The sequence below is a fragment of the Scardinius erythrophthalmus genome (genome assembly GCF_964197995.2).
Source record: "Scardinius erythrophthalmus genome assembly, chromosome: 7".
Taxonomy (NCBI): domain Eukaryota; kingdom Metazoa; phylum Chordata; class Actinopteri; order Cypriniformes; family Leuciscidae; genus Scardinius; species Scardinius erythrophthalmus.
In genome coordinates, this window is record NC_138227.1 from 35,307,198 (window position 1) to 35,331,071 (window position 23,874).

Sequence of the window (23,874 nt, forward strand, 5' to 3'; positions counted from 1 at the left end):
CATATTTATGATATTTTAACCTTTAAAAAGGGCATTTTTCCCTAATCATTTGCTTCATCTTTCATTTAAAATTCTTAAATTTGATCAATAAATTACAATAGAATAATAACATGCTAAAGGGCTGTTATCAATCAAATAAACTGCATTAAATAATGTAATGAGATTATTTAAAATATTTTTTGAATATACAAATAAGAAATATTATTTGTGCATAGAAATAATATTTATAAACCGCCAGTAGGAGGCGGCAGGTGACCATCTTAATGAGTGAGTCATTGATGCAATGTGCAAAAAGTTAAAATAATGAAACTAATAAAACAAGTTTTAAAAAAGAATGTTTAATTTGATTAAATTTTAGATGATGGAATATGCAGAAAGAATAGAATCAAGCAGAAAGGTCTATGGCTTTACATAGCTTATTCATTTCGTGCATCATGTTTTGAAAAGTAACTAGTAAAGTAACTAGTAAAGTAACTAATTACTTTTGAAAATAAGTAATCAGTAAAGTAACTGGATTACTTTCTTGGAGAAGTAATCAGTAATCAGTAACTAATTACTTTTTCCAAGTAACTTGACCAACACTGCTCCATCCTGGTCAATAGTTATTTTTTTTTTAGGTTTAGAAATAAAAATAGTGACTACACAAATTACAAACACGTGATGTCACAAGTGCTGTCATTACCAGGGATTTCACGATGTTGATATTGTTGGTTATGAATTCGAGATTATGCTGAAATCTCCAGTCATTTAAAAGAGCATCTCATAAGCAACAGAAGACAGAGTAACAGATGAATGACAAATCAGATAAGAGAAATTGATAATGTTTTTTTTCAAACGACAGCATGTCCCAACCTACCAGAAATGTATCTATTAGACATTGAAATTTGTGGTTTATGACAGCAGTGATAAACACAATCAAATGGCAACTGATATCGACCAGCTGTGTTATTCAAAACATTTAGACAGTCACATGGGGAATGACACATTGCCTACATTCAGTAGCTTTTGTCATCAGAGTTGTGTTACCAATTTACAGTTGGTTGTATTCGCACCTTGAAATTTAGAATAGATAATTGAATATAAAATTAAGTCTATTATTAGTCAAGAAGACATAAGCAAAACCCTCAACTTCAGACTATTGGACAAATGAGGTATTAAAAGACAAATAATTACACTAGCAACCCTTTTTACTATTTTAATTTCAGATGCGCATGGTTTTGACCATTGCGCAAGGGGGGAGATTATTAGAAAATGATTAGAAAAATAAAATTAGAAAAATAAAAAAGACAAAGATGCACAGAATAATGTCAGAAAAGGAACAGCAACCCCAATAGGCTCTATTCCAGTCCCAGAAGGACCATTTAAACATCTGGTGATGGATTATGTGGACATGATCAAATCAGTAAGAGGGAAAAGATACATGTTAGTTATAATAGACAGGTTTAGTAGGTGGGTTGAAGCAGAACCATCAGCAGATCAAGGAGCACAAACAGTGATCAAAATTTTAACCAAAGAAGTCATCCCAAGATTTGGCATACCATCTCAGATTAGCTCTGACAATCAACAGAACAATTAAGACTAAGATCAAGTAATGGATGCCTTAGGCCATCAGCTAAAATACACCAGCAAAATGACATGGCAAAACAGACAAGCTCTGAATTTGCTACTGGCAGAAAAAGGAGGGGTATGTGTAATGTTTGGAATTGACTGTTGCACCTTTATTCCAAATAATTCAGCCTCTGATTGAGCTTTTACTCGGGCCATGACGAAGCTGACGGATCTAAGACAAGAAGTTGATGAAAATGTGGGGAGAAACAGACACATTGGACACTGGTTTGACTCTATATTTGGGTCCTGGAAAGAATGGTTCATTAAGGTGGGAATAATAATAGCTGTAGCTGTTGTCATTTTTCTTTTGTTGTTCTGTTGTGTTGTGCCTTTTTTCAGATACATGCTAGCCAACGCAGCTGCCAAGCAGATGATCAATGTGTCAGTAAAACGATCGGGAGTTGACATCGGGTGCACAAACCCAAGAGTGCACCAAATTGGGCCAGGTCTGGACGAGTTAGACGACTTCATGTAAAGAGTCCTGGTGGAGGAGTAAGGAAGAGGGTGCCTTGTTATTCTTGTTTTTTTCTTTTTCTCTTTTACTTTACTATTATTGGGTTTAACAATTTGACAGTGTTTTTGATAGAGAGGGAGGTAGCCACACTGTGTATTTTATTTTTGGGGTAAAATTAGACAGATCATTAGAACATGGGTAGAGTAGGAAGTTAGTTAGAGGGGTTTTTATGTATTTCTTTGTTCTTTTTCATAAGGGCCCTTTTCCTAAAAAAATTTTACTCGTATAGCCTCACTGATTATGTTTACTCTTATAATCCTATTGAAATTGCTGCTACATATAATCACACCTACTGTTCATTTATATAATATGTGCATGAGAGGGGATGATAGAAGGTTTAAAACAGGTCATTACCCGTGGTACGAGGCAATGCAACCAGACATAAAGGGAAAAGATAAGAATGTTTTTATTACTAATAATCACTTTATTCACTTTTACTTTTATATTTTGAATATATCCTGTAACAAGTTAGAAGTCTGGAAATTACATGCATTAGGCCATTGGAACATGTATATAGTTATAGTGCAAAAGAGGAATTATTTGCAAGCGCGGTCATCGATTGTTGAAGAAACATGAGCTGACTCAACTGGTGGTTTAACCCTCTGGAGTCTGAGGGGTTTTCTGGGCCCTGGAGGTGTTCTGACATGCTCTGACATTTGTGCTTTTTTCAGTTATTTATAAACATGTTAATGGCAAAGGTGTAAATTCACTCTATAAAGCACAAACAGGGCTACCATCATATCTGATCAACATGCTTGTAAATCTTTGTGTTTTTAAGAGAATAATGTTTATGCGTGTTTGTTTTTTTTTGAAAAAATAAAAATGAAAGTTGCTAAAAGAACACCACAAAACATATAGTAAATATGTGTCCACAAGACTTTTGACTAATGGATGAGGTCACCTAGTGTTTTTTCTTCAAAATTATGTGAAAATCATCCTGCATAATCATTCTCATAAACCAATACATTGATTTAAACCTTGTAAAACATTTTTTTTTGTCAGAAGAGGTTTATGCATGGGAGGGGTGATTAACCATGAATATTAATGAGATTCAGACCAGGGGTGTGACTTACACTCCCCCAGTGGCTAATAGCCCATCACAGCCTGAACAAAGAAGAGGAGATTCAAAGGTTTTGTTTTTCAATCTGTTTTATTGTACTTCTTCTATGTGGAGGAACTAAATGTTCTAAATTTGCAGGTATCTCACAGTAAATGCCTATGCCCCGTTGATGGCGGGCTCTAAGCAAAATAAAGCAAAATAATGCAAAAATGAGCAAAATAAACTAAAATAAAGGCAGATAGAATATAGTTACATGTCTTGGTGCCATTTTTGAAAACAGTTCCTGTTCGGCTGAAGACACAAGTGAACATTACATGCCTGGCATTTTTCCAATTACTTACTCTTTCTGATTTCTGTCTATGTTGCTGCGTGTCCTCTTAGTGTGAGTTGCAGAACCTACATCATTCCTTTAAAAAAAAGTTGAAAGCTATTATCATATATTTTAGAGTACTATTCCAGCACATGCACAACTGATGGACATATGCTGATAAGATAAAACAAAGAAAAAATTTAACATTATCAACCAACCTCCAAAAATAAAGTTATACAGGCTCATATTGTAAAAATAAATTGAAGGAACATGGGTAAATATGTACTTACTCGTTCTGATGTTCGACTGTGTTGCTGCGCGCCCTCCGAGTTGCAGATAAAGGTGATGCGCAGCTACATTTTTTTTTTTTAAAAAGTTGAAAACTATTATAACATAAATATTTCAAAGTATATTACCATTAGTCTATATGAATAACTGATGCAAATAATTGTAGACACGTGCTGCAGGCATATATTGCGTGTCAATGGGCCATTACTGAGATAGCACAGCGCAAACATTAACACATTTGCAATTCATCAGCTGAGCATATTTACACATTTCAGCACATACATTTGCAATAGATATTTGCAAGCACTCTTCGTTGATGATAATGAGGCAGCATAAACACTAGTCAAAATATAATCTAATCTAATATTTTCTAAAAATTTCAAAATCCTAACTTTCATACAGGCCATTTTCTAAGATCGTGCGCAATCGCGAGACAAATGGAGTGGGCAGACAAGATTTAGACAATTTCATTAGGTTTATTTTTTGTATAAAGCCTTTCTTTAAAGTGAATTTCGTTTTGTATTAATTGTATCTTAACCCTCTGGGGTCTGAGGGGTTTTTGGGGTCCTTGAGATGTTCTGACATGCCCTGACATTTGTGCTTTTTTCAGTTGCTTATAAACATATTAATGGCAAAGGTGTAAATTCACTCTATTTAGCACAAACAGGGCTACCATAATATATGAACAACTTGCATGTACATGTTTGTATTTTTGATAGAATAATGTTTATGCATGGTTTTTTCAAAAACAAAAAACTAAAGTTTCTGAAATAAGGCCATAAAACACATTCTAAATATATGTAAATAAGACTTTTGACAAATGGATGACGTTGCCTAGAATTTTTTCTTCAAAATTATGTGAAAATCATCCTGCCTAATCATTCACATAACACAATACATTGATTTAAATCTTGTAAAACACTTTTTGTTTGGAAAGGCCATATGCGGGTGGGCGTGATTCACACCTGTGGAGTCAATGGGGCCCGCATAATGAGGCTGCATACGTAATGAGCCTTTCATTCAGTTGTGTGAATGAGCCACAAAAATGCAAGGACAATATATAACTGGTTTGTTGTTTTTTTCCACAAATTTTGCTTGCAAATTGTACAATATCCAAGGTAAACATTTCTAGTAATTGTGTAGTTAATTGTTCTCATACTGTATTTTCAGATTTGGAATATATTCTCTTCCCAAATGTGTCACTAATAAAGCATAATAAAATGATTTAAAGAGAAGGCTTATAATGACCTTTTAAGATTTTGTTTACATCTATCCTTATATATATATATATATATATATATATATATATATATATTTTTTTTTTTTAAGGTTATACAATTACAACAACATTTAAAATTGTAACAATATTTCCAGTGTAATCTTTCTTTGTATTCGCGATTCATATTAAAACAGTATTTTTGCCAGCTGTAGTAGCTCCACAACAGCGCGCATCTGTGCATTCGTTCGTTCATTCATTCATACACAGAAACGCAATTCATATTTAAACAGTATTTTTGCCAGCTGTAGTAGCTCCACAACAGCACGCATCTCTGCGTTCATTCATTCAAACGCGATTCATATTATTTAAACAGTATTTTTGCCAGCTGTAGTAGCTCCACAACAGCGCGCATCTGTGCGTTCATTCATTCAAACGCGATTCATATTATTTAAACAGTATTTTTGCCAGCTGTAGTAGCTCCACAACAGCACGCATCTGTGCGTTCGTTCGTTCATTCATTCATACACAGAAACGCAATTCATATTTAAACAGTATTTTTGCCAGCTGTAGTAGCTCCACAACAGCACGCATCTTTGCGTTCATTCATTCAAACGCGATTCATATTATTTAAACAGTATTTTTGCCAGCTGTAGTAGCTCCACAACAGCGCGCATCTGTGCGTTCATTCATTCAAACGCGATTCATATTATTTAAACAGTATTTTTGCCAGCTGTAGTAGCTCCACAACAGCACGCATCTGTGCGTTCGTTCGTTCATTCATTCATACACAGAAACGCAATTCATATTTAAACAGTATTTTTGCCAGCTGTAGCTCCACAACAGCACGCATCTGTGCGTTCATTCATTCAGATTAGAACAAAGCAAACAGAACTGACCTAATTCCTCAGCGGGATCCGTTTGCTCCTCGAAATGATACTTCCAGAACTTCTGAGGTAAATTTTTGCAGGATTATTATCAAGATAGTAGTATTCCTCACAGCATCGTAAAGTACATAAGTCTGAAAGTGAACTCGCGGTGTGTGTTATCCAGCTGATGTGGGCGTTTCACAGGTTTGTTTGGATCGCCTCACATTTGCGTTTGAATAGCGCGCGCGGAGCACATTAAAACTTAATTAGCTGAGATGAGAACGACTGACATCTCTCTCTTTGCATACATATTACATAAACTGTGAATATTTGTTTTTCATAAAAAATACTTCATTTAAAAGAAGAAAATTCAAGCTTCATGCCTGTGTGACTGTATGCCTGTTTGACTGAGTATTCGCTGAGTTACAGTTCATTTTCGGACGCGTTTCAGAATTGACTTCACTGACGGAGAGTAGGCAGAACTCGCATCATGTTTATTTTTCTTTATTTGGCAAAAAGCACAACACTTTGTTTTTATTATGAGCATACACAAAAAAAATACACACTAAACAGGATCGATTGATGTATAACACAAGCATATAAGATAAAAATTATTATTTTTTTTTATTTTTTTTTGCACTCATACGGAAAAAAACGAGCCTATCGCGCCGGCGCGACAGCCGACCTCAGGGGGTTAATTTTAATCGTTGTTTCATCAACAAATTGCCTGTTTTTAATACATAATAATTAAAAATAACAGGCAGTAGAGCTCCGTGTCGGCATGTGAACTGGAGCTTGTCTCATAAATGAACCCAAACTCATAAGCTTTGCCTAAAATGCCAGAGAAATATATAGAAAGCTCGAAATGTGTTATTTTGAACAAAACTATTAAAATATGTAGCCTACATTTATATATAAAATAGCTTGTCAACTTATGCAAGTAAATTTAAAAAGACTTACTCATCCGAAATATTATCCACAGCTGGATCAAGCCGTTCTTCAAAATACAAGCGTTCGTCGTCAGAGTCCCGCTCTTCTTCTGAGGAAAAAGTGAACTCATCATCACTATCCAGGACTAGCTGAAGAGCTTCCTCACCTGTGAACAGTGTCATCTTCCAACGTCGCAGTAAAGTGAATGAATGAAACTTGCTGGTTTTAGGCATTTCAGGGGGCGTTACCTCATTTTGCATAGATCACCTCAGCGCATTATCTTATGAATAGCGCGATGTGCGAGTGGGTGTGAACTCATAACATGTAATGAGATGAGACGGGAGAAACTGTACTTCCCTTTAGTTTCATACAGATTACATTGCAGGAGAATATTTGTTTTGAATGTGAATTGTTTTATTTAAAAGTAGAAATATAAAGTTTTCTTTAGACACATGTTTCATGGTTGTGTGATAAGTATTAGCTGAGTTTCAGTTCATTTTCCAGACTTGTTTCAGAAAGATTTTTGCGGAGACAGAGTGAGCTGAAAGCGCACCCTGTTTAGTTTATTTATTTAAAAATAAAAACAAGGTTTTGATGTTAATGAAAAAAAGAAGACCCTCTTTAGTTTATAATCATGTATTTATTTTATTTATATGACCATAAATGACGGATTTTTTTAAGTTTATGTTGCTGCTATGTGAAAAAAAATCCAGCAAAACGCGCCGGCGCGTTCGTCGACCTCAGAGGATTAAAAACCCGCTGTCTGCTCCAACACCAGATAGCGCCCTAGGCCTAAGGGCACCTCTGGCAACGATGGAGCAACCCAGATAGCACTCCAGGCCACCGGAAGCGCCTGCGCAGTACCTCTGGCACCGATGGACAGATACAAAACTCCAAGTTTATACAACAAGATGGGTTGAAAGTATTGAAAATTTTATGTTTGAAATAACACATCCCTTAAAATGATATGACAGGTAGGTGAGATCTTTTACCCCACCCTAGCCAAGTGGGGGTGGAGATGTTTGGTCTCATTCTTCCTCCAGAGTGTACCTTTGTGAGGTGGGTCTGTTGATAAAAGATGGATAGTCTATATTGACCATATTGAAAAGGTGAAGAAAGAAGAGTGACTTGCTCGTGAAGGTACATTCTGGGAAATAATAGTTGAAGGTGGGACTAGAATTAGTCCCAAAGGGGGGATGTGTTGGAGAATTTCATACATGAGTCCATGTTGGAGAATTTTATTTGTCTCATACGTGAGTCCAATCCAAATGTATGAATATTAAAGGAAACTAGGCCTAAGATAGGGGAGGCCTAAAATTATGGGAAGCAGGAAGAACAGGTCAAAGGGAACAAAATGATGGGAAACACTGAACCTGTCAAAAGTGTATGTAAGGACAAAAACTGGGGAGGGTTGTGTGAGGACAAGACAAAAACTGGGTGAAAAGTAATGCGGAGAGAAGAGTAGAAAAGTACCCAACAAGCCATATATGAAATCATATTTAATAAAGCGCATGCGCCAGTATGGCCACCAATAGAAATTGGACATTAATGCAGGTGTTTCTAATCATGGTGAAGTGATAAGGAGGAGCAAAGAGAAAAAGATAACTGTATGAATGCTAATTGGACACCAAAGTGGACGTTACATGACGTAAAAAGAGGTATAAGACCCAAGTGTAAACCATTGTAAGATCAGATGTCCGGATGGCCAGCCGGCTTCTCACTTTATTGTTTGTCAATAAAGTTATTTCTCCTGAGACCTGAAACTTAGACTCTGAAAGATTTCTTCTGAGACCTGAACCAGATTTTGAACACTTGAACCAAAGATCATGAATTCGCCACAACAAAAGTCACCCAGAAGATGACTACAGCATGTCACCTCAGACAGACCTAACAGAATGAGTGAACAGAACATTAAAACAGATGATTTCAGCATATATGTGGATGAAAATAATAAAAAAATGGGACCAACACCTACCTGAGCTACGGTTTGCCATTAATTCAGCGGTACAAGAAACAATCGGTATGTCTCCAACCGAGCTTCACCTAGGGAGACAATTAAAGGGGCCAATGGACAAGCTGCTGCATGGGCAAAATCTTTCTCCAACTGCTCCATCTTACGATGTCACAGAACATCTGTCCAAGTTGCAAGCTAGAGCCAGAGAATGCACCAAAAAAAGCATCAGTAAGACAGCTCTGTAGCTACAACAAAACCGAAGAGATGTCATCTACAAAAATAAAAGATTGGGTATGGGTGAGAAATTTCCTGCAATAAAGTGCACTTCACCATTTTTTTGCTAAACATGCCAACAAATGGAAAGGTCCCTACAGAATAATAAAACAGCTGGGACCTGAATTATTGTGTGGCATTAGAAGAAACGGGTGAGGATGTGTACCGTTATGTATGTAACTTGAAGCCATGTTTTCCTACCGCTGAGGAGTTAAACCACCTGGGAAAATCGAAACTTTTGGAAATTTTCTATGAATCCACTGACAAAGATGAGGAGTTTCTTGGTTTCTGACAATGCTACCCTTTTAACAACCTGGGGTTGTTTTTTTCAGGGGGGAGGAGTGTGGCGTAGCTGAAACAACATTACAAGAACAAATTAAATCAATCAAATTAATAAATCAAGTCATCTCCGCCCATTTCCGTTGCCAACTGGGGGAAAAGGAAATGAGGTAATCATATAAAAGGAGGAATTTAAACTAAAGGATGGAGAGGAGAAAGTGCTGAAAGAGACGTACAGAGTGTTGTCAAAACTGTGATTTGTCGTGGTGAGAACCGAAAAGCCTCAATGCAAGCCGAACGCCAACTGAAAGCACTCAAATGAATGAACTGCAGGTAGCTGGACAGAGGAATTCCACTTATTTACTATCCACTAATTCGGAATCACTTACCTGGGCGGGTGACGTAGTCATCAGCAGGTAGAACGCTGTGCCATTGCTGGAGCAGATGCAGGAGAGTATAAGCTCTCCCCAACATCGTCTTCAGCGCGGGGCTTACAGAACCACAAGCTGTGTCAACGATCGTCTGGATCTTCCCTATCAAAGCTATTGCTGTTTCCATTTCCAACAAACCGAAGTGCACCATTGCTGAAGGTTGTGGCTTTGCATTATACGTGGCTGGTCTTTCCCAGGGGGGCAGGGTTTCATAAAACATTGAAGCTTCCCCGGGCGCCACCATTGATTAGCGGACCCCCACCTGCTGTTAGCATTGCATTGACTCCCATTCATTTTGGCGTCACTTTGACAGCGAATAACTTTACATCTGAGGCGTTTAAAGACTCCATTTGTCCATTATTTATTTCTAAAGAACATTTCTAAACTGAATCCTTTGCCCTCTGTGATTATTTCTTTGAATTTGAGTTGATGTAGGCTATGTAACTGGTGGTATTTATGCTATCTGGGTTATTTTTCCTCAAAATATTGACAGGGTACTCCTGTCTGGCGCCCAAATTGATTAACTTTAATCTACACAAAATCAGTTGTTGAATTTATTATCGGGTCACCACCGTTACAGTATATGTTCTATATGCTAATTTCTTGTTTTCTTCCAGAGAACAGGGAAACACAGTAACCTTCGCACATACAAGGGCAGTCAGTTTCACAATATTGGATGTAAAGTGATTATAACAAAGAGTTAGCTGATGCTTTCGCAAAAGGATTTTGTGTGTGATGAAACTTAAAGCAGGCAAAATGTGGCTTGTGAACAAGTCATACCCCAAATATGGTCAATTTGGTCCAACAATCATTAAAATGTAGCATGGAAAGCATAACTTTAGAGTATGAAGCTTTTCATTTGGTTACAATAAAAAAAAAAAAAAAAAAAAAAAAAAAATATATATATATATATATATATATATATATATATATATATATATATATATATATATATATATATATATATATATATGGCGTTTCTTCAACTAGGGCCACTTTTAGGCTTGTGAAGTTGATTAAAAAAAACTTGTTCAAAAGTCACGTAACACAGTCTCATAAGTTTAAATAATTTGTCTAGTTTTAAGGTCTGTAAGAGGACAAACTTAGATTACAAGAGAAATTGGTAATATTTTACATTTTTTCCGACCTGCAATGAACAAATGTCATTTCCACCACATCTCTATATACAGCTGTTATTTAAAAACAGAATAACTTATGCCACTCAAGAATTGTCTAAGATCATTTTTGTAACTAGTTTTATCAGTTTTTCCACAATGTACAAAAATTATACATTTGTCAATGAGAGAAATTAACTGCCCTAAGGACCAAATGGTGAACTGTACACCTGTCACACTCTGAAATTTAATTTTGGTTAGGGCAAGAGTTTATTATAAAATAAATAACTTGAATTTTTATATTAAGTAGAGCATGATCTCGCAAATTGTGGATACATTTTTAATGTGTGATGAGAACTTTTTAAATGTTTTTAAAAAAATGTGTGTGGTGATGGAAATGACAGGGTGGTGGTGGAAATGACAATGAATTAACGTGAATGTAGAGAAACAGTAATATTTAGAGAAATATTTATATGAAAAATATATTTTGAAAACTCTTAAACTCATCACACTCAGTAAACTCAATTCACAACGTCAATCTACTCTTGCAATCCATATCAATTGTACTTTGTAATCATAAATGTCATTTCCACCACATGCTGTCATTTCCACCACATAGGGCAGTGTGGTGGAAATTACATTTCTGTAGTTTTTTGTGAAAAAAGGGAAGATAGCTTCACTGATAGCTTTGAATTAATACTCAGCATTTCATGCATGCAAAATATTCTCATTTAACTTAAAAAATTTTACTTTTTAAAAACGCCCTTGAAGGTACAGCATGTTTCCACCACATGCTGTCATTTCCTCCACAGAGGGCAGTGTGGTGGAAATGGTATTTCTGTAGTTTTTTGGGAAAAAAGGGAAGATAGCTTCACTGATCAGCTTTGAATTAATACTCAGCATTTCATGCATGCAAAATACTCTTATTTAACTTAAAAACTTTTACTTTTTAAAAACACCCTTGAAGGTACAGCATGTTTCCACCACATGTTGTCATTTCCACCACAGAGGGCAGTGTGGTGGAAATGACTGTGGTGGAAATGACATTTCTGTAGTTTTTTGTGAAAAAATGGAAGATAGCTGCACTGATTAGCTTTGAATTAATACTTAGCATTTCATGTATGTAAAATACTCTTATTTAACTTAAAATGTTTAACTTTTTAAAAACACCCTTGAAGGTACAGCATGTTTGGAAATAATGTAGAGTAAATATATTAACTGATCAAGCAATATTTACCTTGATTTTTCTTATTTGTTCTTGATGAAAATTTAAAAATGCCTCCATGTCCAACATGTGCTCTGATGTCTCTGAACATTTCCATTGAAACCACCTAAACAATCTTTCACACAAACTTTTTAAAGGGACATTACAGTGTTGTGGTGGAAATGACACCAATACTGTGCGACATCTATATTTTGTATAAAAAGTAATATTGATGGTTGTCTCACATTAAATACTATAATGTATTTTAATTATTTTACTAGTGCTTAATTTAAGTATATTAATAGTTACCAGATAAGTCATACTTTTAAACTGTATTTTCATTGTTGAAGTTAAAAAGTCTGGGTGTGCGACAAGGAGAAAACAGTGATTTTGACACATAAGGAGGTTGAAAAGTATGAAGAAATCATAATAGAAAGGTAGTAAAAAGTTTTTAAGGAGGTTTTATTGTTAGTTTGAAAAAGAAAGAGGATTTTGTCCAAAATTGTATGTATTTTTAAAAATATGACCAAAGTACATAAAAGTGCCCATAGTCTAAGAATCACCCATGATATCATAAGACACCAAAGACTGGAGTACTTGCTGATGAAAATTCAGCTTTGCATCACAAAAATAAATTATATTTTAAAGTATATTAAAAAAGAGAACCATTATTTTAAATTGTAATAATATTTCATAATATTACTGGTTTTTTTTATTTTATTTTTTTTACTGCAGGCTTAATGAGCATAAGAGACTTCTTTCAAAAACATTAAAAATAGTAATGTTTCCAAACTTTTCACTGGTACTGTATATATATATATATATATATATATATATATATATATATATATATATATATATATATATATATATATATATATATATATATTAGGGTGCATCAAATTTGAATGGGAAATTTTAATTTCAAAATATCAATTTGGCTGGCATTGCATTTTGTTCCAATTAACATAAAAATGACTTTTGCAAAGTTTTGAGGGATTCCATTGAGATTTAGGGGTGCCACCTAACACATGAACTTTGGCGAAATTTCGAAAAATGTGCAATTTTTAGTCTAATTGCCAAAAGGTTGACCTGGAAATGTTGAGTACAGTGAACTTTTATACAGTAACATGTTCTATAGGGTTATCAAAGTAAAAGTTGTTTGTTTGAACCCTTTGGGCAACTTGGGCATTTCTCAGAATTCAACTTTCAAGATTGTCCATTCATTTGTCCTATAGACAAAATGAATGGAGGTCAATGGGACATGTTCATGTGGCCTTACCCTGTTAATTTACTGTAACAACTACAATGCTACTCTCAATACACATGAGACATCTACAGTGGGGAGAACAAGTATTTGATACACTGCAGATTTTTCAGGTTTTCCCACTTACAAAGCATGTAGAAGTCTGTAATTTTGATCTCTTAAGTTGACTCTACAAACTGTGAGTGACAGAATCTAAAACAGAAATCCAGAAAATCACATTGTATGATTTTTAAGTAATTAATTTGCATTTTATTGCATGACATAAGTATTTGATACATCAGAAAAGCAGAACTTTGGTACAGAAACCTTTGTTTGCAATTACAGAGATCATACGTTTCCTGTAGTTCTTGACCATGTTTGCACACACTGCAGGAATTCTGGCCCTCTCCTCCATACAGACCTTCTCCAGATCATGCAGATGTCGGGGCTGTCGCTGGGCAATACGGACTTTCAGCTCCCTCAGAAGATTTTCTATTGGGTTCAGGTCTGGAGACTGGCTAGGCCACTCCAGGATCTTGAGATGCTTCTTACGGAGCCACTCCTTAGTTGCCCTGGCTGTGTGTTTCAGGTCGTTGTCATGCTGGAAGACCCAGCCACGACCCATCTTCAATGCTCTTACTGAGGGAAGGAGGTTGTTTGCCAAGATCTTGCGATACATGGCCCCATCCATTCTCCCTCAATACGGTGCAGGTGTCCTGTCCCCTTTGCAGAAAAGCATCCCCAAAAAATTATGTTTCCACCTCCATGCTTCACGGTTGGGATGGTGTTTTTGGAGTTGTACTCATCCTTCTTGTGGAGTGGAGTTTAGAGCAAAAAGCTCTATTTTTGTCTCATCAGACCACATGACCTTCTCCCATTCCTCTTCTGGATCATCCAGATGGTCATTGGCAAACTTCAGACGGGCCAGGACATGCGCTGGCTTGAGCAGGAGGACCTTGCGTGCGCTGCAGGATTTTAATCCATGACGGCGTAGTGTGTTTCTAATGGTTTTCTTTGAGACTGTGGTCCCAGCTCTCTTCAGGTCATTGACCAGGTCATGCCGTGTAGTTCTGGGCTGATCCCTCACCTTCCTCATCATCATTGATGCCCCACAAGGTGAGATCTTGCATGGTGCCCCAGACCGAGGGAGATTGACCGTCACCTAGAACTTCTTCCATTTTCTAATAATTGCGCCAACAGTTGTTGCCTTCTCACCAAGATGCTTGCCTATTGTCCTGTAGCCCATCCCAGCCTTGTGCAGGTCTACAATTTTATCCCTTATGTATTTACACAGCTCTCTGGTCTTGGCCATTGTGGAGAGGTTGGAGTCTGTTTGATTGAGCGTGTGGACGGGTGTCTTTTATACAGGTTCTGAATTTTTGTTTTAGATTCCGTCTCTCACAGTTAAAATGTACCTATGATAAAAAATACAGACCTCTACATGCTTTGTAAGTGGGAAAACCTGCAAAATCGGCAGTGTATCAAATACTTGTTCTCCCCACTGTATACTCTGAATATGACAGTGTCCACTCTAGAATACTGTTGATGTTAAGTTTAATAGCTTAGCTAACATAGATAGCTGACTGGTTAGCAAACTGTTGCTAGCTAACGTTAGCTAGATGTAATGAGCACCAAATACCTATAAATATGACTTAAATGACTTATAATAAATAAGTATACAAAGACACAATTACAGATATGATAGTAATTATGTAATAATACATACCCAACACAGAAAGATCACCTCAAACAGAAAGATCATCTCAGTTTTCTTGAGCTGTAGTATTGTTTACCTCAAATCTCCATTGTGACCATTGAGCACTGTTAAGCACTTTATCCAACAAAAACAGATGTGCGGTGGCACCCCTAAATCATCATGTACTGGACAAATATTTTGCATGTGTTGTTTCTACATATATTGGAACATTTTTAGCACCCAGCCATATCAAAATTCAAGAATTGTGTTTTTTGATGCACCCTAATATATATATATATATATATATATATATATATATATATATATATATATATATATATATATATATATATAATAGTCTGTATATTATTCTGTGTAACATTTATTACACCAAAAGAAGAAGAAGAAGAAAAAAAAATCTACCTGGAGGCCTTTATAAGACAAATAATTTTTTTGCGTATATCAGGCAGGTTTAAAGCATAAACAAGGGGGTTCAGGATGGGTGGTATAATAAGGAACTCCAGTGAAAGAAAAACTGACAGCCATATAGGAAGTTCTACATTGACAACTCGACTCAAAGTGACATCAGAAATAACAGCAATTGAGAAATTCAAAAGGACCACTATGTGTGGAATACAAGTTTGATAAGCTTTGCCCTTGAACTGTGATGAGCTTTTTTGACAAACAATAAGAATTTTTACGTAAGAATATAATATTAAACTTATAGGGATGACAGTAGTTGTGATTAATATAAACAAGCCAATAACATTATTGATTACTGTGCTTTCACAAGAGAGCTTGACTACTTCATAGTTGTGGCAGTACACCTTAAACAATTTGTTACCACACATTCTCAGTTTTGAACTTAAAAGACCACCAATACTAAGTAAAATAATTGGATAAGCCACATTTATACCTACTGAAACAATTAGAAACCTTGGTGTAATTATGTTGTGGTATTGTAAAGGTTTACTGATTGCAGCAAATCTGTCAATTGCCATTACCATTAATATTGTAAATTCATTTGCGGCATACATGAAAATTACAACAGTCTGTAAGACACATGCTTCACGGGAGATTGAGTGTGTATCAGACAGCAAGTCTGTCAGTGCTCTTGGGAAAAAGCCAGCTGTTCCAAACACAGAGTTGAAAGACAAACATGAAATCAGAATGTACATGGGCTGGTGTAAAGACCTTTCCAGAAATATTACAAGCATAATAATGACATTAAATAATATGATAGCACAGTACAGAATAAATCCTAAACTGAAGAAAACATATCTTATGTACCCGAGATTTTCAAATAACATGAAGTAAAAATATGTCCCATTTTCCATTTTGCATCAGGCAGAGTTAATTCATTGACCTGAAGAAAGTACAAAATGTTTCTATGATTTAAAAAGTTAAGTTAAATTTGTCAACATAATTTATTATTTAATGAATTATGAGCACAAATGAATTATCAATGAACAATAATATATGTATAAATTAACATTAGATTAATATTTTTAATTATTGTGTATACTCATGTTAATTTGGTTTAAAAATAGATTTGTGACATATCAATAAACAACTTTGAAATGTATTTTAACATCAGGCAAACCTTAAAATACCTTAAAACACACATTACATAATTTAAATACCTTCTGTGATACACCTTGAAATAACCACTGATGCAAGAACTGTGGGTCATCATTATCCTAGTGTACTTATAGCATCTAACATGTCTCAGAAGGCCTCTTTGTTTTTTGTTTTTTTGGTATTTTTGCAAATAGTATGTGTGTGATGTCCGTTGGCTGGAGTGACAGCAGTTACTGCCGAAAGTAGAGATGCTCCGATCAGCATTTTTGGGGCCAATCACCGATTACCGATCCCCAGAATCATGATCTGCCGATTGCCGATCACTGCCAATCACAGAATGGCAGGGGAATGGGAATCTTTTATCTATAATCTAGCAGAGTTTGCACTGTTTGTAGAAATGATGAACTATGAATTATCTGTATTGGAAAAAACAACAACTACCCAGGGGGCAAAACGTCTCGGTTACGTATGTAACCCTCGTTCCCTGAGTAGGGAACGGAGACGTTACGTCGGATGACGACGAATGGGGTTTCGCTTAGAAATCCTATCATCTTCGAGTATTAAAACACGAGCCAATGGCAAAGAAATGCCATGGGTCTGCGGAATTTGCATAGTGTAACTCCGCCCCGCCCTGGGGGTATATAAGGAAGTGCGCGAGCAGAATGCAGATATGTCTTCGCTGAGGAGCCGAGACTGAACTCAGGCGTTCCAGCGGTACAGCGGAAGCGGCAGGGAGACGTAACATCTCCGTTCCCTACTCAGGGAACGAGGGTTACATACGTAACCGAGACGTTCCCTTTCGTTGTCACTCCGAGTTACGTCGGATGACGACGAATGGGGTTCCCGTATAATCACGCCACCTCTCGACTGTCTTCCAGTGCCCTGCGTAAGTCTGAGCTCCCTGTCGTGAGACTAGCACGGACGAAGGAGTCCTACTTAACACAGGAATACCAAGGTACACTGGGAAGCATATCCAGTGGAAATATGCAATCATGCCCAACCCGAAGGGGGGGACTTGGAATACACATATGACCCCGAAGGGCTGCATACGGAGTAACACTGGGGTGTCCAGCCGCAGGTGGATTATTTCAACCCCAGGGGTGGCAAGGTGGCTTGCCAAGGGAAAGACACATGCTCAAAGAGGCTTACAGTGGAAATACACATGTGGGGGTCGCCCGAAGGGAACCATGCACATGGAGGCACCTAGCCAAGCGCGAAAGCTGCCAGTGGCATAACTCTGGCGTTGACGTCGTCAGTGCTGGAGGAGACTCAGGGCTTATGAGGCTCACCTGAGGAATATCGCACGTATCCCGTCCGTGGAGAGGAATGGCGAGCAAGCGAAGACACCTGAGCAGAATCTAGCACCGGCTAGTTGAAGCGAGTACATGAGAAGAAACTGGCTCCACTCGGAGATTGTAATCTCGCGAATGTGTTAGGTGTCGCCCAGCCTGCAGCTCTGCAGATGTCTGTTAGCGAGGCGCCATGCGCTAGAGCCCAAGAGGATGCCACACTCCGAGTGGAGTGGGCCGTCACACCAAGGGGGCATGGTCGACACCAAGGGGGCATGGTCGACCTTGCTGCTGGTAAGCCAAAGCAATGGCGTCCACTATCCAGTGAGACAACCTTTGCTTGGAGAGAGCCTTTCCCTTCAGCTTCCCACCATAACAGACAAAGAGCTGGTCTGAGGTCCTGAAACACCGCGTTCTGTCTACGTAAGCACGAAGGGCGCGTACTGGACAGAGCAGTGCCAAGGCTGGGTCTGCCTCCTCCAAGGGCAGCGCTTGCAGGTTCACTACCTGGTCTCGAAAGGGTGTGGTAGGAACCTTGTGCACGTATCCAAGCCGGGGTCTCAGGATCACGTGAGAGTTAGCCGGCCCGAATTCCAGGCACGCTTCGTCAACCGAAAATGCCTGCAGGTCCCCTACCCTCTTGATGGAGGCCAATGCAACCAGGAGCGCTGTCTTCATTGACAGGAACTTAAGCTCCACTGATTGTAAAGGCTCAAATGGAGCACTCTGCAGGGCAGTTAAAACCACTGAGAGGTCCCAAGAGGGTACGAGGGGAGGACGAGGAGGATTTAGTCTCCTGGCTCCCCTCAGCAACCTGACAATCAGGTCGTGCTTTCCCAAGGACTTACCATCAACTGCGTCGTGATGTGCGGCAATGGCGGCAACATACACTTTCAGGGTGGAGGGAGACAGCCTTCGCTCCAACCCTTCTTGCAGGAAGGAAAGCACGACACTGATGGGGCATTTCGTGGGTTCAAGATTTTTAGAAGAACACCAGGTGACGAAGAGGTTCCACTTCAACGCATAGACATGTCTCGTGGACGATGCTCTAGCGCAGTGGTTCTCAAAGTGTGGGGCGCGCCCCCCAGGGGGGGCGCAAGGTTACTGCAGGGGGGGCGCGGGAGATCTGCAAAAAATAAATAAAAAAAATACAGCCGTTACGTTACTACAGCGTTCAAGTGCGTGAAAGCGGTAGTGATAGCGCTCTTCTTTTATAAATCGGCAACGAACGGCAATTACACTGAATCGTCCTTCTTCAGACCGTTGGAACAAGCCCAACCTAGAAGTTGCTCGCCAAAGAAAAAAAACTCTTCAGCGGACGTGCGCGCTCTGGTGAGAAGACCAACCAGACGCTGAGCTCGTGAGGCACTCTCCAAAACTGCTATATTAACTTTTAATTATGAATTAAAAGTTAAAGTTCTGGTTTATTATTCTCTCTTACTGTTGATTCAATGACATGACAAATTAAAACTATTCCTGTTTGCATTGCACGTTTTTATTTTATTTTGTAATTTTTTATTTTTCAAGGAGAAATAGAAAAAGCAGGCCTTCAATAATTTCCTAAATCACTTGTAAGTTTATCATTGCACATATTTCATTGTAAAAAAAAAAACGTTCCGCTTATATTAAATGCTTTTGTTTCGTCTGATAAACAAAGTTTTTGAATCATAACACGCTGTATCATCATAACTGTCAAAAATCGCGGAGAGGAATGTCTCCACGGAAACGGAGATCAACAATTTGATTCACATTCCACACTACAACGTGAAAACGGCGTTTTCAAATGTATCCACTTTGGAGTGCGTTTTCATTAATAAAAACGCCATCTCATTGTGGACTGAAGGCCAAAACGGAGAGAAAAATATAAGTTTTTTTTTTTTTTTTGAACCGTCGCTAAAACAGGCAAGAATTACTTATGTTCTGCCTCTCCTCATCACGGGGCTTGTTCTGATACCAGCTGTCCGCCAAAAGGCAATAACAGACAAACTGACGGTTTATCTCAAGATATGAGACCGATCAATATCACGCATTTGCGATCCATAAGACTGTGTAATGTCGTAAATATTAATAATAGGATGAATTTGAGCATTTAATATTCGAATATTATTTACAATAAGGAATGGAATTCGAATAGTAGCCTATTATAGAGGAAGATTGACAGCCCTTATATATATATATATATATATATATATATATATGAATGTAGCAGGGTGAAGTGTATCTGTGTTGATTATTGGCCAGTGTCATGTGAAACCATTGAACCTATCAACAGTCTGGTGTCATGGTATAAAATGGGGAGGTTTTCTGTCACTTGGGATGCGTCGTCGACACTCGTACCGCCCCTTTACGGAGGCAGCCATTTATGAATGGAGAGTTTGAAGTGCTGTTTCGGCTCTGTGCGGCCGTGCACAGTCTGCCCCGGGCTTTGAGGTTGGTAACCTACGTCTGTTTTGAGGATTTTCATCAATGGAATGTGTATTTACTATTTTGAGTCTGTGTAGTTCATTGACGAGCAACCGGCGGTATGTTGAGGCCAGCGAACACGCATAGTGCTGCGCTGAGAACGTTTCCGGTATGTATGAGAGCTATTCGCGTGGTTTGTCCCTTTTATTGTTTTATTAGTAATTTTTCTGTTTCATGTTCGACAGATTTGAGTGACGAGAGCAAGGGTTTCACCTCTATATTGCGGGAAGAGATGCGCGTCTGTTGACGTAACGCACTGCTGTCTTGCCTGGGCTTAGTTTTGTCGTCTTTTCGTTGGAGCGAACTTGAACTTGCATAACAGCGGGCCGGGACGATTGCTCGCCGCAGTGTGCGAGTGCGTGGCTGTTTCCTCGCTGACTTGTTCTGCTCTGAGTGTGTGTGCGGCCGACCGTGGCATGTTTGTTTCATTTTGATTTGTCTCTTGGTTTGCTTCGAATTTTAATTTAGATTTCTTTATTTTTGTCTTGTGCTCATTTTTGCGTATTTTGTATGTAATTTATTTTTCTTTGTTTGTTTAAGTTTAATTAGTTTATATGTTTTGTGTGTGTATTTTTATTTATTATGTTTGTGAACTGACGGTTTCTTTTTTTTCTTTTGGGGGGGGGCTGGCTTTTGACGAAGAAAGTGTATCGAGGAGGGGTTTAGCTGCTGTTTAAGGGGTTCACATTGAGTGCTGTGCTTGAGTGACTTGACTTCAACAGAGTGGGTGTCTGTGGATATTAAGTGTGTTGTGTGAATTGAGGGTCACAGCAGGCCATCTCCCTCCTAATTAAGCTTTCTTGTGTATCTGTATTAGTGTATTTATTATTTCTTTATTTTGAAGTTTTGTAAAGTGTTTGTTTTTCTTTTTGATATGTGAATATTGAGCCCTTGTTAATGTATTGATGATTTTAACTTTTGTATTTGAATAAAACTGCCTCATCATTGATATTTCCTGGCCTATGTCTCTCTGCTCACCCATTTCTTTTGGTAACGAACCTGTGCGCTCCCTGAGTTGGGGCTGATAGTTCCCGGTATATACCGGGTGGCGTAGTCGAATGTTATATAATTGTTCCATACAGTTCCCTCAAGTTCCTGACGCCGCTGGCTACATATATAAATATAATTTATTTTTTGGGGGAGGGGGGGCCCAGATTTCTTTAAAGGTTTAAAGGGGGGCGCGACCAAAAAAGTTTGAGAACCACTGCTCTAGCGGAAGTGATGGTAGCCACCACCGCTGGTGGTAGGGTACTCAAACCTGCCTCGTCCTGTCCAGAAGCCACACGTGGAGGTTCCAAAGACCGGGACGAGGGTGCCAAAGGGTGCCCCGTCCCTGAGAAAGGAGGTCCTTCCTCAGAGGAATTGGCCAGGGAGGTGCTGTCGCAAGGAGTATGAGTTCTGAGAACCAGGTGTGGTTGGGCCAGTATGGGGCAACCAATATAACCTGCTCCTTGTCCTCCCTGATCTTGTGCAGGGTCCGCGCAAGAAGGCTCACTGGGGGAAATGCATACTTGCGTAGGCCCCGCGGCCAGCTGTGCGCCAGTGCATCCGTGCCGAGCGTGCCCTCGGTCAGGGAATAAAACAGGTCGCAATGGGACGAGTCGTGGGAGGCAAACAGGTCTACCTGTGCGTCGCCGAACTGATCCCAAATCAGCTGGACCGTCTGGGGATGGAGCCGCCATTCTCCAGCGAGAGGCCGAACTCGAGACAGCTCGTCGGCCGCCTGGTTCAGGTGTCCCGGGATATAAATGGCTCGAAGCGACCTCAGATGCTTCTGACTCCATATGAGGAGGTGGCAAGCGAGTTGCGACATACAGCGGGAGCGTAGACCACCTTGATGGTTGATATACGCTACTGTCGCGGTATTGTCTGATCGGACTAGTACGTGCTGACCCCTGAGCAACGCATGGAAGCGGTGCAGGGCGAGACGTACAGCCAGCAACTCGAGGCAATTGACATGCCATAGGTGCTGGGGTCCTGTCCAGGAGCCCGCGGCAGCATGTCCATTGCACTTGGCGCCCCAGCCCGTGGTGGAGGCATCTGTTGAGACAACAACATGCCGGGAAACTCGTTCCAGGGGCACTCCGGCCCGTAGAAAGCTGAGGTTCGACCACGGGGTGAAGGTCTGACGGCAGGCCGGAGTCACTGGGACCCGGAGCTTGCCGTGTTGCCATGCCCACCTCGGGACTCGATCGCGAAGCCAAAGCTGAAGCGGTCTCATATGAAGCAATCCGAGCGGTGTTACTGCGGCTGCGGATGCCATATGCCCCAGGAGCCTCTGAAAAAGTTTCAGTGGGACCGCACTCTTGCCCTCGAACTGGCGAAGACAAGTCAGCAGTGATTGCGCGCGCTCGCTCGTAAGCTGCGCGCACATGGCGACCGAGTCGATTTCCATACCGAGAAAAGAGATCCTCTGCACTGTGCAGAGTTTGCTCTTCTCCCAGTTGACCCGAAGGCCCAGACGAGCTAGGTGCCGGATCACAAGATCCCTGTGTTCGCAAACCTGGTCTCGAGAGTGAGCTAGGATCAGCCAGTCGTCGAGATAGTTCAGGATGCGAACCCCGTGTTCGCGTAGGGGAACAAGGGCTGCCTCGACGACCTTCGTGAAGATGCGAGGAGACAGGGCTAGCCCGAAGGGGAGAACCGCGTACTGGTATGCCTGCCCCTCGAAAGCAAACCGTAGAAACAGTCTGTGTCGAGGTAAAATGGAGACATGGAAGTAGGCGTCCTTCAGGTCGATCGCTGCAAACCAATCCTGTGGCCGCACACACTCGAAAATGCGTTTGGCCGTGAGCATCTTGAACGGCAGCCTGTGAAGGGAGCGGTTCAGGACGCGCAGGTCCAGGATTGGTCGTAACCCACCCGATTTCTTCGGAACAATGAAGTAAGGGCTGTAGAAGCCGGACCTCATTTCGGCTGGAGGGACAATCTCGATCGCACCCTTCGCCAGTAGGGTGGCGACCTCCGCTCAAATGACAGGGGCATTGCCACCGACCATAGTGAAGCGGACTCCGCTGTAGCGGGGAGGTGATCGCGCGAACTGAATCTGCTGAGGGTGGCAGCACAGCCGAATCCTCACTTCCCGAGGACTCCTGCCCATGGAATCCTCCCGAGGAATCCTGTGGCCGCACACACTCGAAAATGCGTTTGGCCGTGAGCATCTTGAACGGCAGCCTGTGAAGGGAGCGGTTCAGGACGCGCAGGTCCAGGATTGGTCGTAACCCACCCGATTTCTTCGGAACAATGAAGTAAGGGCTGTAGAAGCCGGACCTCATTTCGGCTGGAGGGACAATCTCGATCGCACCCTTCGCCAGTAGGGTGGCGACCTCCGCTCTCATGACAGGGGCATTGCCACCGACCATAGTGAAGCGGACTCCGCTGTAGCGGGGAGGAGATCGCGCGAACTGAATCTCCCGAGGGTGGCAGCACAGCCGAATCCTCACTTCCCGAGGACTCCTGCCCACCTTGTGATGCAGCGATCGACATCACGTCATCCTCTGGAGCGCCGAATGAAACTCGCGGCAAGTCCGAGGACTGTACAGCGGTTT

At 39.9% G+C, this 23,874-nt stretch overlaps 2 protein-coding genes across 2 annotated transcripts in view; one reads left to right on the forward strand and one right to left on the reverse strand.

Annotated features, from left to right (window-relative positions):
• Positions 1–23,874, forward strand: part of LOC308693822 (olfactory receptor 6N1-like) — a gene marked incomplete at both ends in the record, with an annotated part of 112,018 nt that overhangs the window by 74,737 nt on the left and 13,407 nt on the right. The window lies entirely within an intron of this gene.
• Positions 15,413–16,330, reverse strand: LOC308693171 (olfactory receptor 51I2-like; the record flags this gene model as incomplete). Its single annotated transcript, XM_081369958.1, has 1 exon — positions 15,413–16,330. One exon carries the CDS (start codon positions 16,328–16,330, stop codon positions 15,413–15,415), a length of 918 nt encoding a protein of 305 aa, XP_081226084.1.